The sequence below is a fragment of the Podarcis raffonei genome, chromosome 5 (genome assembly GCF_027172205.1).
Source record: "Podarcis raffonei isolate rPodRaf1 chromosome 5, rPodRaf1.pri, whole genome shotgun sequence".
Lineage (NCBI taxonomy): Eukaryota > Metazoa > Chordata > Lepidosauria > Squamata > Lacertidae > Podarcis > Podarcis raffonei.
The window spans coordinates 101198400-101212134 of record NC_070606.1 but is presented as its reverse complement, the minus strand read 5'-3'; the positions used below and the strand labels follow the sequence as shown (position 1 = coordinate 101212134).

At 49.3% G+C, this 13735-nt stretch overlaps 1 protein-coding gene across 1 annotated transcript in view; it reads left to right on the top strand.

The window, feature by feature from the left end:
• The window catches only part of MB21D2 (Mab-21 domain containing 2), a 57782-nt gene extending 46147 nt beyond the window's left edge, over nucleotides 1–11635 (top strand). The window contains exon 2 of the mRNA XM_053390881.1: nucleotides 9625–11635. Coding sequence (XP_053246856.1) covers nucleotides 9625–10889 — 1265 coding nt within the window. The 3' untranslated portion in view covers nucleotides 10890–11635. The remainder of the gene's footprint in view (nucleotides 1–9624) is intronic.
• Nucleotides 11636–13735: the final 2100 nt, after the last annotated feature.

Sequence of the window (13735 nt, the reverse complement as noted above, 5' to 3'; positions counted from 1 at the left end):
TTCAGAGAGTAAGCCACAAGATGGCGCTGAGGGGTTTGCGAATCAGACCCCAATGAGAGATTTCTGCTTCTGTGCCGCACACTCCATACGGAACTGGTTTTCCTTCTGTGCTTCCAGGTGTTTGACTGCAATGCTCCCATAATGCTTGGCTTTCCCATGAATACCTCACCTGGAAATGAGTCAGTTTGGTTTGGGGGCAGAAGTCAAAAGAAGCATCTGCCATGTAATAATAATAATAATTTATTTGTACCCCACCCATCTGACTGGGTTTGCCCAGCCACTCTGGGCGGCTTCCAACAAAGATTAAAAATACGTTAAAATGCCACACATTTAAAACTTCCCTGAACAGGGCTGCCTTCAGATATCTTCTAAATGTCAGGTAGCCGATACTGGCAAGAGGGGGAAACGAGCAACTGCCTTCATTGGTAAGAGTTTTTTGGGGGTGGGTGTATAACAGGGGTCGGCAAACTTTTCCAGCAGGGGGCCGGTCCACTGTCCCTCAGACCTTGTCGGGGGCCGGACTATATTAGGGAGGGGGGAGAACAAATTCCTATGCCTCACAAATCACTGGCGGAGGAAGAGGAGTGTGGGGGGAGCCCCTGGCAGCGTGATCCCGGTGGGGTACTATCGCGGCTGCCCCCCTGCCTGCGCAGGGGGCCACGCCCCTGCAGGCGGCATGCCACGCCCCCAGGACGAACACCAGCCCCTCCTGCTCTCCGCCACTGTCACAAATAACCCAGAGATGCATTTTAAATCAAAGCACACATTCTACAGTCATACCTCGAGTTAAAGTAGCTTCAGGTTAAGCATTTTCGGATTGCGCTCCGTGGTGACCCAGAAGTAACGGAGCGCGTTACTTCTGGGTTTTGCCACTCGCACATGCGCAGACCCTCAAAATAACGTCACACGCATGCACAGAAGCGGCGAATCGCAACCTGCGCAGACGCGGGTTGCATTCACTTCAGGATGCGAACGGGGCTCCGGAACGGATCCCGTTCACATCCAGAGGTACCGCTGTACTTGTGTAAAAACACCAGGCAGGCCCCACAAATAACCCAAAGATGCATTTTAAATAAAAGGACACATTCTACTCATGTAAGAACACGCTGATTCCTGGACTGTTCGTGGGCCGGATTTAGAAGGTGATTGGGCCGGATCCAGCCCCCAGGCCTTAGTTTGCCTACCCATGAAGTATAAGGTCTTGCACCTTAAAGGATGTGCTCAAAATAAAGTGCCCGGTTTCAAAACCAGCATGATAAAGTATTCCAAAAGAACTGGAGCAAATTCATTCAATATTTGAAAGATCAGTGTAAACAGTTAACATCACTTTCAGGGTTGTCTGAAGACTCGCAATGAGGAGGTTTTTTTACCTTTTTATATTCATGTAAATTTTAACGTCTTAAGTAATGAGTGAATTAGAATTGGAAAATGTATAAAATGCAGTGATACAAAGGTTGACTATGAAAGCCATGAGGCGGGAGGGGAGGAAGGAGATTGGCTCTCAGGAGCCAGAGAGACAAAGTGGATCAGAATGATGTGGATGTATATTATTAAATGGAAAACCTATAAAAATTAAGAAAAGAAAAGAAAAAAGTACCCGTGTGCCTGGGTTAGCAGTTGGGGGCGCGTGAAAAACGGCCCAAGCTGTCAAGGCAAGGCCTGGATGGCGTCAGCGAGGAACATGAGCCAAGCTGGGAAGGATTTTTAAGGGATTATGGGATGTCCTGGGACTGAATCGCAAGAGGGTAATCCACGCTCGCTCCTAGAGAGGAGCCACAGTCCACATGCAGAGGACATGTGAACTGGACTGCCCTGGCCGGGAAAAAGCTCTTTCTCAACAGGAATGTCTGAGGACCAGATCTGTGGTCAAGGTGCAAATTCAGGATTCGGGGGGTAGGGTTGCCCCTGTGGCGTGATGGAGGGATGGGCAGAGGGAGACCTGAGTGCTGCCCATTAGGGCGGTTCATAAATTATTATTATTTTTTTTGAAAATGCACGCTGCAAAGGTCTTATCTTACTCCAGTTGGGATTGTATAGCTATATCTAAACTTTCATGCATATCAGTTAATATCTTGACCCTCCTCCCCTGAACTGAAATTTCAGCCTTCGCAACATAGGAAAACGGCCAGGTAAACAGCTATTTTCGTCACTTTATGAACAATTTAGCTTTATTTTGCAGGAATTGCATTTTTTTTAAAAAAAGAACAATAAAAGATGCAGAATACAAATTGATACAACAAAAACCAGTACTTTAAAAAAAACCCTTTTAATGATGATAGTATTGCTATTTAAATCTAAATGTGACTCATACGATCCTACGACAATTTTACATTTAAGCAACTGGTTAGGTGAATATTGAATACCAACTTTTATTATGACATAACTTAATACTAATAATGACATGTAAAGTTACATTTACATTACTTCAAGAATAAAATAAATAAATAAAGCTGTGAATGTGAGCTATTTTGGGACAAAATCCTTCTTTGATTCCTGTTTCGGGTGTTTGGCCCGATTCTCCATTGATGTCTTTATAGTTGCATCACGTCGCTTCATACCAACAACATTCTGACTTGCTTTTGTCACTCCTTCACAGCTCTCTCCACCATTTGTGTGTGACACTTAAATTGAGGTGCCCATGCATACATGCTGGGCTGGGTGTGCATCTGAGAAATTCCCTGAAGAGAGGAGAGCTCTATGTCAGGAAGAAAAACAGGCTTGATGGTGTTTGGTTTTGTGGGAATGTTTTGTGGGTGCAGGAGAGGATATATTGTCTGATTATAGCCTTTCCAACTTGTGTTAACAAGTTCACAATTTAGCAGAGTAACATTCCCCTTTTAAAACTTGCAGCGGATGCGTTTGCTCAGGCTCGCTAAAGCCTCTATAATAACTGTTCTGGTATTTTCCCCTTAAAGGTAAAGGTAAAGGTACCCCTGCCCGTACGGGCCAGTCTTGACAGACTCTGGGGTTGTGCGCCCATCTCACTCAAGAGGCCAGGGGCCAGCGCTGTCTGGAGACACTTCCGGGTCACGTGGCCAGCGTGACAAAGCCGCATCTGGCGAGCCAGAGCCGCACACGGAAACGCCGTTTACCTTCCCGCTAGAAAGCGGTCACTATTTATCTACTTGCACCCGGTGGTGCTTTCAAACTGCTAGGTTGGCAGGCACTGGGACCGAGCAACGGGAGCGCACCCCGCCGCGGGGATTCGAACCGCCGACCTTTCGATTGGCAAGCCCTAGGCGCTGAGGCTTTTACCCACAGCGCCACCCGCGTCCCCTTATTCCCTCATAAAAGATAAGACACGACACAGTCTTCTATAAACGTATAAAAAGGTTTACTCACACATCATTCTGTTCACAGTAGGATCCCAGAAGGTAGACTTAGCTTAGAAAAGTAACATATACCTGGAAACTATCTCATAAGGAGACAGCCTCTTTGTCCTCTCTTGGCTGGAAGCATCTTTGGCTAAGCAGATGTTGCTTCTTCGATGCATGTAGTCAAGGAGAGAGAGATGGCTGCCCTGCCCTGTGCTTTTGTCGTTACCTGCACAGGTGAGGCCATGCCCACCTCTAGTCACATGCAGAGGAAGTCTGTCCCAGCCCAGAAGGAAACAGGAAGTTGACCTGCTGGCTGGACAGACATTCCTCCCCATGTGTAAACATGTTCACTCTAGGAATGTTGTACTTGACTGCTCTTGTGCTTCACATCCCACAGGTTTTTGGATACAGAAAGCATTGTTTCCCCACCCCACCCCCTCTTGCAACGAGGGAGCGTTCAAAAATGCCCAACTTCAATCTATGGCCTGAAATAGTGTCCTCCACCAAAAACAAACCCTCCTGGCTTGGTTCTGCTGCATGTCTAAAGAGCCTAGTGTAGAATTTTAGAGTTGGAGAGGGACCTCTTGGGGCCATCTAGTCCAACCTCCTGCAGTGCAGGAATCTCAGCTAAAGACTCCCTGGCAGATGGTCGTCCAACCTCTGCTTAAAGGAAGGAGAGTCCACCACCTCCCAGTTTAACTGTGGAACAGCTCTAACCGCCAGAAAGTTCTTCCTGATGTTGCATCAGAATCTCCTTTCTTTGCAACTTGAAGCCCTTGGTTTGAGTCCTACCCTCCAGAGCAGGAGAAAACAAGCTTCTTCTCTCTTCCTTGTGACAGCCCATTAGATATTTGAAGATGGCTCTCCTAGCCTCTTAGTCTCCTCTTTTCCAGGGTAAACATACCCAGCTCCTTCAACCGTTCCTCATAAGGCACCAGGCCACAAGAGAAATATTCTGCTTGCTTTAAATTGGTCCCTGGCATGGTTGCAAAGTATAGCGCAGCTTTCTGACCTCCAGTGCCAAGGGGAAGATCTGCTCCTAACTCTTCCTCTTTTCCTTCGGATGCAAAAGTTGCTGTCGGCTTTTTGTCCTAAAATAACAAGCTGTCTTGGCTTGGCTTTGCATTGAGCGTTCTGCTTAATGGGGCTTAATAAAGATTTTTTTATATATATAAAAAGGTAGACCTTGAACAGCATTTGCTATTTTAGGAAAAAAATTGTTGCAAAATTGCTGACTCCCCCGAATGGAAGAATTTGGTGGGGACAGGAGGGCTGTGTGTGTGTGTGTGTGTTTGGGACAGGGGTTTGAGGGCTGGGAGAAGGATGCTGGCAGGATTCCCCCCCCCCCTCTGACCCACGTGTTAGCGCTCCTTTTGTTGCATCTTGAAAATCTCCGGCAGGGAGCAGAGCGTCACATTCGTTGGGCATGTGATTTTAAAAATAGTTTCCCAAAAATAACTTCAAACCATCCCATAGGGCTCTTTTTTTCAGAGGCATGTTTATTTAACAGCACTTTAAAAAACCAAAAAAACCAAGGCAGCAATGTAAGAACCTCGAAAGGAGTTCTTCCTGCCTTCTTTTTCCTTTTCTCCTACACTGCTCTTGGGTGAGAAATTTCAGAATGCCTTTCCCCTCCCCTTCCAAGTTCTGCTTTTCCACAGCAGACTTCTGGTTTAGTTTTTTTTAACCTGGAAGGCTGACATTCCAGAGAAACCAACAGCCTCTCCCCCGCCCCTTGTATTAATTTATTTGCAATATTTATAGTCTCTTCTTCATTGAGTGTTTCCAGTCCCAGAGCAGGGAACAAAGTCATAAAAATAAACAGAGGAAAGCAACATATAGAAAGTTCTGTTGTCATTTTTTCTTGATTTTATGGTTTGGCAAACTGCTTTGAGGTTTGTCTTTTTTTACAGTCTAGCATTGTATACATTTTAAGAAATAAAATAAATAAATTACGAAGCCATGTAGACCAAGAAACGACCAAATGATTCTGTTACAAGATGCACAAGCAAAATTACAGCAACATCAATTAATATTTCCAATTTAATTTAAAACTGCAGTTGTCTGGCTCGCGGCTTAACACTTCCAAAATGCAGCTGGCTGTGAATTGTGGTCAGTGTCCTTGAGCCATTTGTATTGCATTGTATTGTATTGGGATGGCTTGTCTGTGCATTGATATGCTTTCAGGATGGGGGGGGGGGAGAGAGAGAGGAGAGTCCTTTTGAGGAGCATGGGTTAGGCCAGGGGTGCCCAAACTTTTTCCAAAGAGGGCTAGATTTGATGAAGTGAACATGCATGAGGGCCAACCAAGAGTTGTTGACCTTTTCTTAAGATTTTACGCAAAGTTGTTCAGCATTTTAAAAGAATTTAATTGTTGAGCTTTGCGCTGTAAGTTAAACCACAGAGCCTAGGACTCGCCGATCAGAAGGTCGGCGGTTCGAATCCCCACGATGGGGTGAGCTCCCGTTGCTCGGTCCCTGCTCCTGCCAACCTAGCAGTTCAAAAGCACATCAAAGTGCAAGTAGATAAATAGGTACCTCTTCGGCGGGAAGGTAAACGGCGTTTCCGTGCGCTGCTCTGGTTCGCCAGAAGCAGCTTAGTCATGCTGGCCACATGAACCGGAAGCTGTACGCCGGCTCCCTTGGCCAATATAGCGAGATGAGTGCCACAACCCCAGAGTCGTTTGCGATTGGACCTAATGGTCAGGGGTCCCTTTACCTTTAAAGGGTATTTAGGATACGGGTGGCGCTGTGGTCTAAACCACAGAGCCTAGGGCTTGCCGATCAGAAGGTCGGTGGTTCAAATCCCCACGACAGGGTAAGCTCCCATTGCTCGGTCCCTGCTCCTGCCAACCTAGCAGTTTGAAAGCACGTCAAAGTGCAAGTAGATAAATAGGTACCGCTCCGGTGGGAAGGTAAACGGCATTTCCGAGCGCTGCTCTGGTTCACCAGAAGTGGCTTAGTCCTGCTGGCCACATGACCCAGAAGCTGTACGCCGGCTCCCTTGGCCAATAAAGCGAGATGAGCGCCGCAACCCCAGAGTCGGGCATGACTGGACCTAATGGTCAGGGGTCCCTTTACCTTTACCTTACCCCAGGAAATAGACTGCCACAGGGGCCGGATTAAACCAAACGGCGGGCCACATTAGGCCCCTGAAATGGACTTTGGACATGCCTGGGTTAGGCAGAGGAGAGGGAATGCACTGGCATAGACCCACCCCTCCATCTAAGTGGCCTGGGAAGGCTTCTATTATACCTCACCTATCAAGAGGGACTAGAAATTTGATCTGTCGCTTGACAACCCACACCTTTGTGCAGGGCTCTTTGCGTACATATAGTCATAGAATCATAGAATCATAGAGTTGGAAGAGACCACAAGGGCCATCGAGTCCAACCCCCTGCCAAGCAAGAAACACCATCAGAGCACTCCTGACATATGGTTGTCAAGCCTCTGCTTAAAGACCTCCAAAGAAGGAGACTCCACCACACTCCTTGGCAGCAAATTCCACTGTCGAACAGCTCTTACTGTCAGGAAGTTCTTCCTAATGTTTAGGTGGAATCTTCTTTCTTGGAGTTTGGATCCATTGCTCCGTGTCCGCTTCTCTGGAGCAGCAGGAAACAACCTTTCTCCCTCCTCTATGTGACATCCTTTTATATACAGTATTTGAACATGGCTATCATATCACCCCTTAACCTCCTCTTCTCCAGGCTAAACATGCCCTGCTCTCATGTAGGTGCAAGGCTGACTCTCCTGAGCACCAAATTTCAGTAGTCATTTCTGAGTTACTCTGGAGGAGGCAAAAACAGCTCACCTAGAATCACAGAACTGTAGGGTCAGAAGGGAGAGATTTCTTCTCCCACCTCCTTCCTGAAGATACCACTGGCAGTGGCATTTGTACCCGGGACTTTTCTGCCCGCCAATCTGGTGCTCTGTGCTCTGGTTAAAAAGCCAGCAGAAGTTGTCCGAGAGGACAAAAGGGAGGGGGCAAGGTCGTGGCGCCCTGTAAGGCAATCTCCTGCAGAAAATAGTTTAGGTCAATGGGTTGGAGAGAGAGCAGGTTTTAAATACAACTGACATGTGGCCTTGGCCTCTGGAGTCGGGTGCCTGCGATCGATCGCAGAGCTCCGAGCCTGAAACCGCCCTGGTTTCGAAGATTTAATTCCCTGCAAATTGAAAAAAGCAGGGAGGGGAAGCGTCCCAGATGATCAAAGCTCTGCGGGTGGATTTCTTGACAAGCTTTTCAGCCTCTCCACTTTTGATTCTCTGAGCGCATGAATGCTGTTCCGACACCCAGCCTGGGAGGGAGGAGGGGGGCGTTGGCAGCGCCTTATGAAGCACGCACAGTTGAGTTATCCTAACAAGGGGCCTATTGGTCCTCTGTGAACATCAGGAGAGCCTGCTGGATCAGGCCAGTCGCCCATCGAGTCCGCCATCCTGTTCTCACAGGGGCCGACCAGCTGCTCCAATGGGAAACCCACAAACAGGATTCAACCACAAGAGCAACATCCTCGCCTTGTGCGGTTTCTACCAAGTGACATTCGGAAGAATTTGCTGCCTCTGACAGGGGAGTGAGAACCCAGCACTGAGAGTTAGAAACCTTTCTCTCCTCTATGAATTTTTCGCATCCTCTTTTAAAGCCATCCAAGCTGGTGGACATCACTGCCTGTTTCTTCACACAGTGCCTAGTTAAACTCTGGAACTCCCTGCTGCAGGACGCAGTGGCGGCTGCCAACCGAGATGGCTTTAAAAGAGGATTAGAGAAATTCATGGAGGAGGAGGAGGCTGCCAAGGGCTCCCAGGCAGGATTATTATTATTATTATTATTATTATTATTTATTAATAGGCCCCTGCCTGTGGGTTTCCCATAACGGGCATCTTGTTGGCCACTGTGAGGAGACGGTGTGTTCCGGTCTTCTCATTGGGACTTTTCTGGGGGGTAAATGGGGCCAGAGTACCTCCGGGATAGAGAGACAGATTGATCTAATAGATCTGATGCGTACCACCTGAACTAATGCTATGAGCCGCCCAAGTGAACCAAGCATGCAGTCCAGACCAGTGCCCATCATCTTTACGGCCTGATTTGACCAGCAGGCCAGAAGTTCCCCAATGCTGCCAATTATTTATTTGTTATATAACATTTACACACCGCTGTATAAAAACGGTTTACCAAAAAGGAGAGAACGATAAAATTATCCAGCTGACCGTGATAATTTAAGACATAGTAAAGCTGCAATTCCTGCATTACAGGGGATGGACTACAATTCTGTGAATCTGTAAATAGTTTAAAAATACAGGCGATTGGAACTTGAAGCTCATATTCCCTTTAATAATGGTGGCCTAGTTTCGAGGACCACAGCAAGGAACTTGGCTGGATCGTAGGATTGGATTTTGCCATGAAAAAAACAGAGACATAAAAACCACCCAACTTCCCCAACTGTAGAGATCAGACAAGATCTAATATCCCTATAAACGTTGCAGCAGACGCAGATTGTACAATTCCTGTAACTCTTTGTGCTTAACGCTTAGATTGCTACCATTTCCCATTGAGATGGGATTAGGTGAAGATGTTGCCCCTTCATGGTGGATGACAATGGAAGAAATTGGGTCCAGCAACCTTTGAGCGGCAGACATTCCCACCCCATGTGGAGAAATGTGCCTTTAGGCAGACACCCTCTCCAGCATAAGAGTTAACTTTCTCTCTTTTAAATTCATTTTCATTTAGACTTGAAACAATAACATTTTTTAAAAAATTAATACACAATTAATATTGACTCCCCTTCTCCCCTTTCCATGGTGCATTTTATTACTTTCTTTCCCATTACATATTTTAATTCTCCCTACAACCATGAGCTCTTGAAAGGCATAAGGTCTTTCCGCTGCGATCTTTTTTTTAAAAAAATATTTTTATTGATTTTAAACATATAAATTATAAAATGTACCACAAAACTTATCACTTATACAATCTTTTTAGACTTCCATCAGCACCTCTGATGACCCACCGTTTTAACCGCTTCTTACGCATTTCTTAATTTGATATTGCCTTTACATCTCTTAACAAATCATCCTTCCCCCTTCTCCATTTTTGCAATATTTCCAATAATACTCCTCACAAAACTTCTTGCAAACCTACAAACGTCGTCTGATCTTCACAAATACTTTTCAAACAGTCCGTAAATTTACTCCCGTCTTCCGTGAATTTCTGGTCCCGCCGGTTTCGAATCCTTCCTGTTAGTTTATCTAGTACTGCATAGTCCATTAACTTTCCGCTGCTCTCCTCTTTCTGAACTTCTTCTCCTTTCGCTTTGCAGGCATGGTGCAGAAACTTGACCAAAAGCTCCCGGTTGCCAATGAGTACTTGCTTCTCTCTGGGGGAGTCCGGGAAGGCGTGGTGGACCTGGACCTGGACGACCTGAACATCTACGCCCGCGGCACCGACTACGACATGGACTTCACCCTCCTGGTGCCGGCGCTGAAGCTCCACGACCGCAACCAGCCCGTCACCCTGGACATGCGCCACTCGGCCCTCTGCCACTCGTGGCTGAGCCTGCGGCTCTTTGACGAGGGCACCATCAGCAAGTGGAAGGACTGCTGCACCATCGTGGACCACATCAACGGGGCCACCAACTACTTCTTCTCCCCCACCAAGGTGGCCGACTGGTTCCACGACTCCATCAGCGTGGTCCTGTCCGAGATCCAGAAGAAGCCCCAGAGGGGGATGCCCAGGGTGGAGAAGGTGGAGAAGAACGGGACCATCATCTCCATCATCCTGGGGGTGGGCAGCAGCCGCATGCTCTACGACATTGTCCCCGTCGTGTCCTTCAAAGGTTGGCCGGCCGTGGCCCAGAGCTGGCTGATGGAGAACCACTTCTGGGATGGGAAGATCACCGAAGAGGAGGTCATCAGCGGGTTTTACCTGGTGCCCGCCTGCTCCTACAAAGGCCGGAAGGACAACGAGTGGAGGCTGTCTTTCGCCCGCAGCGAGGTCCAGCTGAAAAAGTGCATCTCCGGCAGCCTCATGCAGGCCTACCAGGCGTGCAAAGCCATCATCATCAAGCTGCTCTCACGCCCCAAGGCCATCAGCCCCTACCACCTGCGCAGCATGATGCTCTGGGCTTGCGACCGGCTGCCCGCCAGCTACCTGGCGCAGGAGGACTATGCTGCCCACTTCCTCCTGGGCCTCATTGACGACCTGCAGCACTGCCTGGTGAACAAGATGTGCCCCAACTACTTCATCCCCCAGTGCAACATGCTGGAGCACCTCTCCGAGGAGACGGCCATGCTCCACGCCCGCAAGCTCTCCTCCGTGCGCTCGGACCCGGCCGAGCACCTCCGGACTGCCATTGAGCACGTCAAAGCGGCCAACCGGCTGACGCTGGAGCTCCAGCGGAGGGGCAGCACCACCAGCATCCCCTCCCCGCAGTCGGATGGCGGAGACCCCAGCCAGCCCGACGACCGGCTGGCCAAAAAGCTCCAGCAGCTGGTCACCGAGAACCCGGGCAAGTCCATCTCCGTCTTCATCAACCCGGACGATGTCACGCGGCCGCACTTCCGGATCGATGACAAGTTCTTCTGAGGGACGGCTTCTCTCCCCACCCCACCCCAGTTTCAGACTTGAGCCTCGGCTCACCGCCACCCCAAGCCCCTCACCCTCCCTCTCCCCTTTTTGGAATCTTTTTTAAAAAAACACATATCCAGCTTAGATTGGATTCGCGGAGGACAAATGACAGACTTTTTCCTGGTTCTGCAGGATGGGGCAGTTTCTCACTGTTTCGTTTGCTGCTGCTTCCCCCCTTTCCGGACTGTGTGTCGCTTTTGAGGAATACCTGAAGCCACACTTCCTGGGTTTCCCCCTTTTCCTCCTTTTTTTGCAACCTTCCTTTCCGTGTTGACCTTCTGTTGCTTTTTCTTCCCGGAGCTCCCTCCCTTGACTCCGAGGTCATGAGTGCGAGGAGTTCCAGAAGGGGATTTTTTGGGGGGCGGGGGTGTTGTGGCTTCCTTTCCATTGCTGGGGGGGGTGTCCCATTTTCATTTGCTTCATTTCCTCTTTTGCTCACCCCAAAGGACCTAGGCGGCTTTGCAAACAGTGATGAAACGTCCCAAAACGATGGGGTGTTGCTTCCCACACACAGCCCCTCCCAAGTCACTTCTTCTTGAATGTAATAGCTCAGATTTGGACTTCTCATGGCATAAGGAGAGGGGCCTCGGCCCACTTCCACGCAGGGGAAAGGAAAACGGTTCTGGAATGTTAGTTTTTAGTGCGTGTAATTATTCAAAGCCTTATTTAAATGCTATTAAAGAACGTACCATTATAAATGTTAATTTGCACTAATGACATCATCTGCCGGCTTCTGGCTTCTTCTAAGGATTTTGAATCTGGGGTGGGGGGGTCCCCTCTTCCTGGTGCTCAGTCCCTGCTGCTTTCCTGGATCCACTGAGAGAGGCTCCCGGCTGGCAGATGACCCCGTGGCCTGGATAGCAGGGCTTTGCAAGGGAGCCCATGGATAAATTCGCCTCCTTGCTTAGCTTCTCCTAAGCCCCCTTTCGGTTTCTTGCATCCGCGAGAGGCGGCCGTACCAACAGCTCCTGCTCTGTGGTCTCACCAGAGAATCCATGTGGGGGCCTCCCTGCTGGCGGAAGATGGGGGGCGTGGGGTGCTTTGACCCAGGAGACCCGGCTCTGTGGGAGAGCCAAAGGGACTGAGTTCAGCTCCCAGCAGCATCTCTGGGGAGGGATGGGAGAAGCTCTCTGGGGCGCAGCTGCCGTCCGTGCCCACAATGCATAGCCATGGCTTCCAGTGTCAGCCAGCCCTTCGGAAGCATGAGGACTAGAACCTTGCGTTGCATTGAGGCAAACGGCTGTAGCTGCAGGCACTTGCTCTGCCTGCAGAAGGCCTGGACTTCAACCCTCACTGGGGTCTCAGAGAGAAGCCTGAAACCCTTGGAGAAGCTGCTGCCAGCCAGTGCAAACAATATCGAGCTAGATACACACACACACACACACACACACACACACACACACACACACACACCCAGGCCTGGCTCTGCTCTGCTTCCACAGCTAGAGGCAGCCGTGCTTCTGAATCCCAGTTGCTGGAAACCACAGGAGGGGAGAGTATTGATCTCGTGTTCGAATTCTGCTTGGGGGGTCTCCCATCAAGGTTGGCCACTGTGAGAACAGGAGCCTGGGCTGGATGGGCCATTGGGAACCTCTCTGCTATTATTATTATTATTATTATTATTATTATTATTATTATTATTATTATTAAATTTATATCCTCCCTTCCTCCTCAAGGAGCCCAGGACGGCAGATAATACTTTTTTTTTTAAAAAAAAAAGGCAGTTCCTTTTGCGTTGCACCTTCAAGGGCCGTCCGGCCTGGAGCAGGCAGTGGTGTAGTCTAGCCTTGAGGTTGCAGATTAAAAAGATGGGGAGGAGGACCACGGAGGTACCAAAGGCCACGACAGCCCCCCCTTTCATTTATAGTGTTGATTGGCACACAGTTCCAAGGAAACACCCTCGTAAACTGAGCTCAGGCAAGGAGGGCTCCATTTCAGAAGGACCACAAGAAAGTCTGCAGCTCCAACAGAGAGCAGAGCCCTTTTTTCAGCCTGGCTGGAGGGGGGGCTATCTTCAGGGGCCTGTTTTGTGATTGACATCGCTGCCTGCTTGAGGGTCCCCGCTCTTATTTCACCCTGGCTCGTTGAGGGATCAGCAGCCAAAATAAGGGATTTTCGGAGCACAGATATTTTCAACTTCTGAGCCCCTCCAAGCCAAAGGCAGAAAGCCCAGCCAGCAGCCAAATTAAGCCTCAAGCGGTGGTTCCCACAGCGCAGCAACCCCACAAAGGAGATGCAGCAAGGAAAACTAGTGTCACCTCTCCGCTGGGAAGTGCTGAGCAAAGGCGAGTCCCCAGGCAACGTGCCCGATTTGATCGGCACAAGGCATGAGCAACACAGCCAAGCAACACAGTTGGAGCCTCCTTCCTTCCTGGCCAGCAGGGAGGGAGGGAGAGGAGCTGCTTCCTTTGAAACCCGGCAAATTTAAGGGACATCATCAAGAAGGGACAGCAGCGGGACACAGCGCTGGGATAAGGGACTTTCCCGCCAAATAAGGGACGCTTGACAGCTATGCTTAAAGAGAATCCCGTGATGGGGATCAGCGGAGACCATTCTGGTCCTGAGAGGCTGGATAGCTGCTGCCCGCCAGAACAGGTCAGCCTTTCACCTGGCCATGTGCCCCCTCCCCGCTGCTTTTGGACAGCTGCCCTCGTCAGCCAGCCTGGCCACGTGGAGCTGAGGCTGATGGGAGTTGTAGTCCGCAGCAGCAGCCGCCCGCTGATAATGCCTGGTGAAGACCCTTCCTTTCTGGGCTGCGTCTTTTAGATTGTGAGCCTGCGGGCAGGGGCTGTTTTTCTAAACCA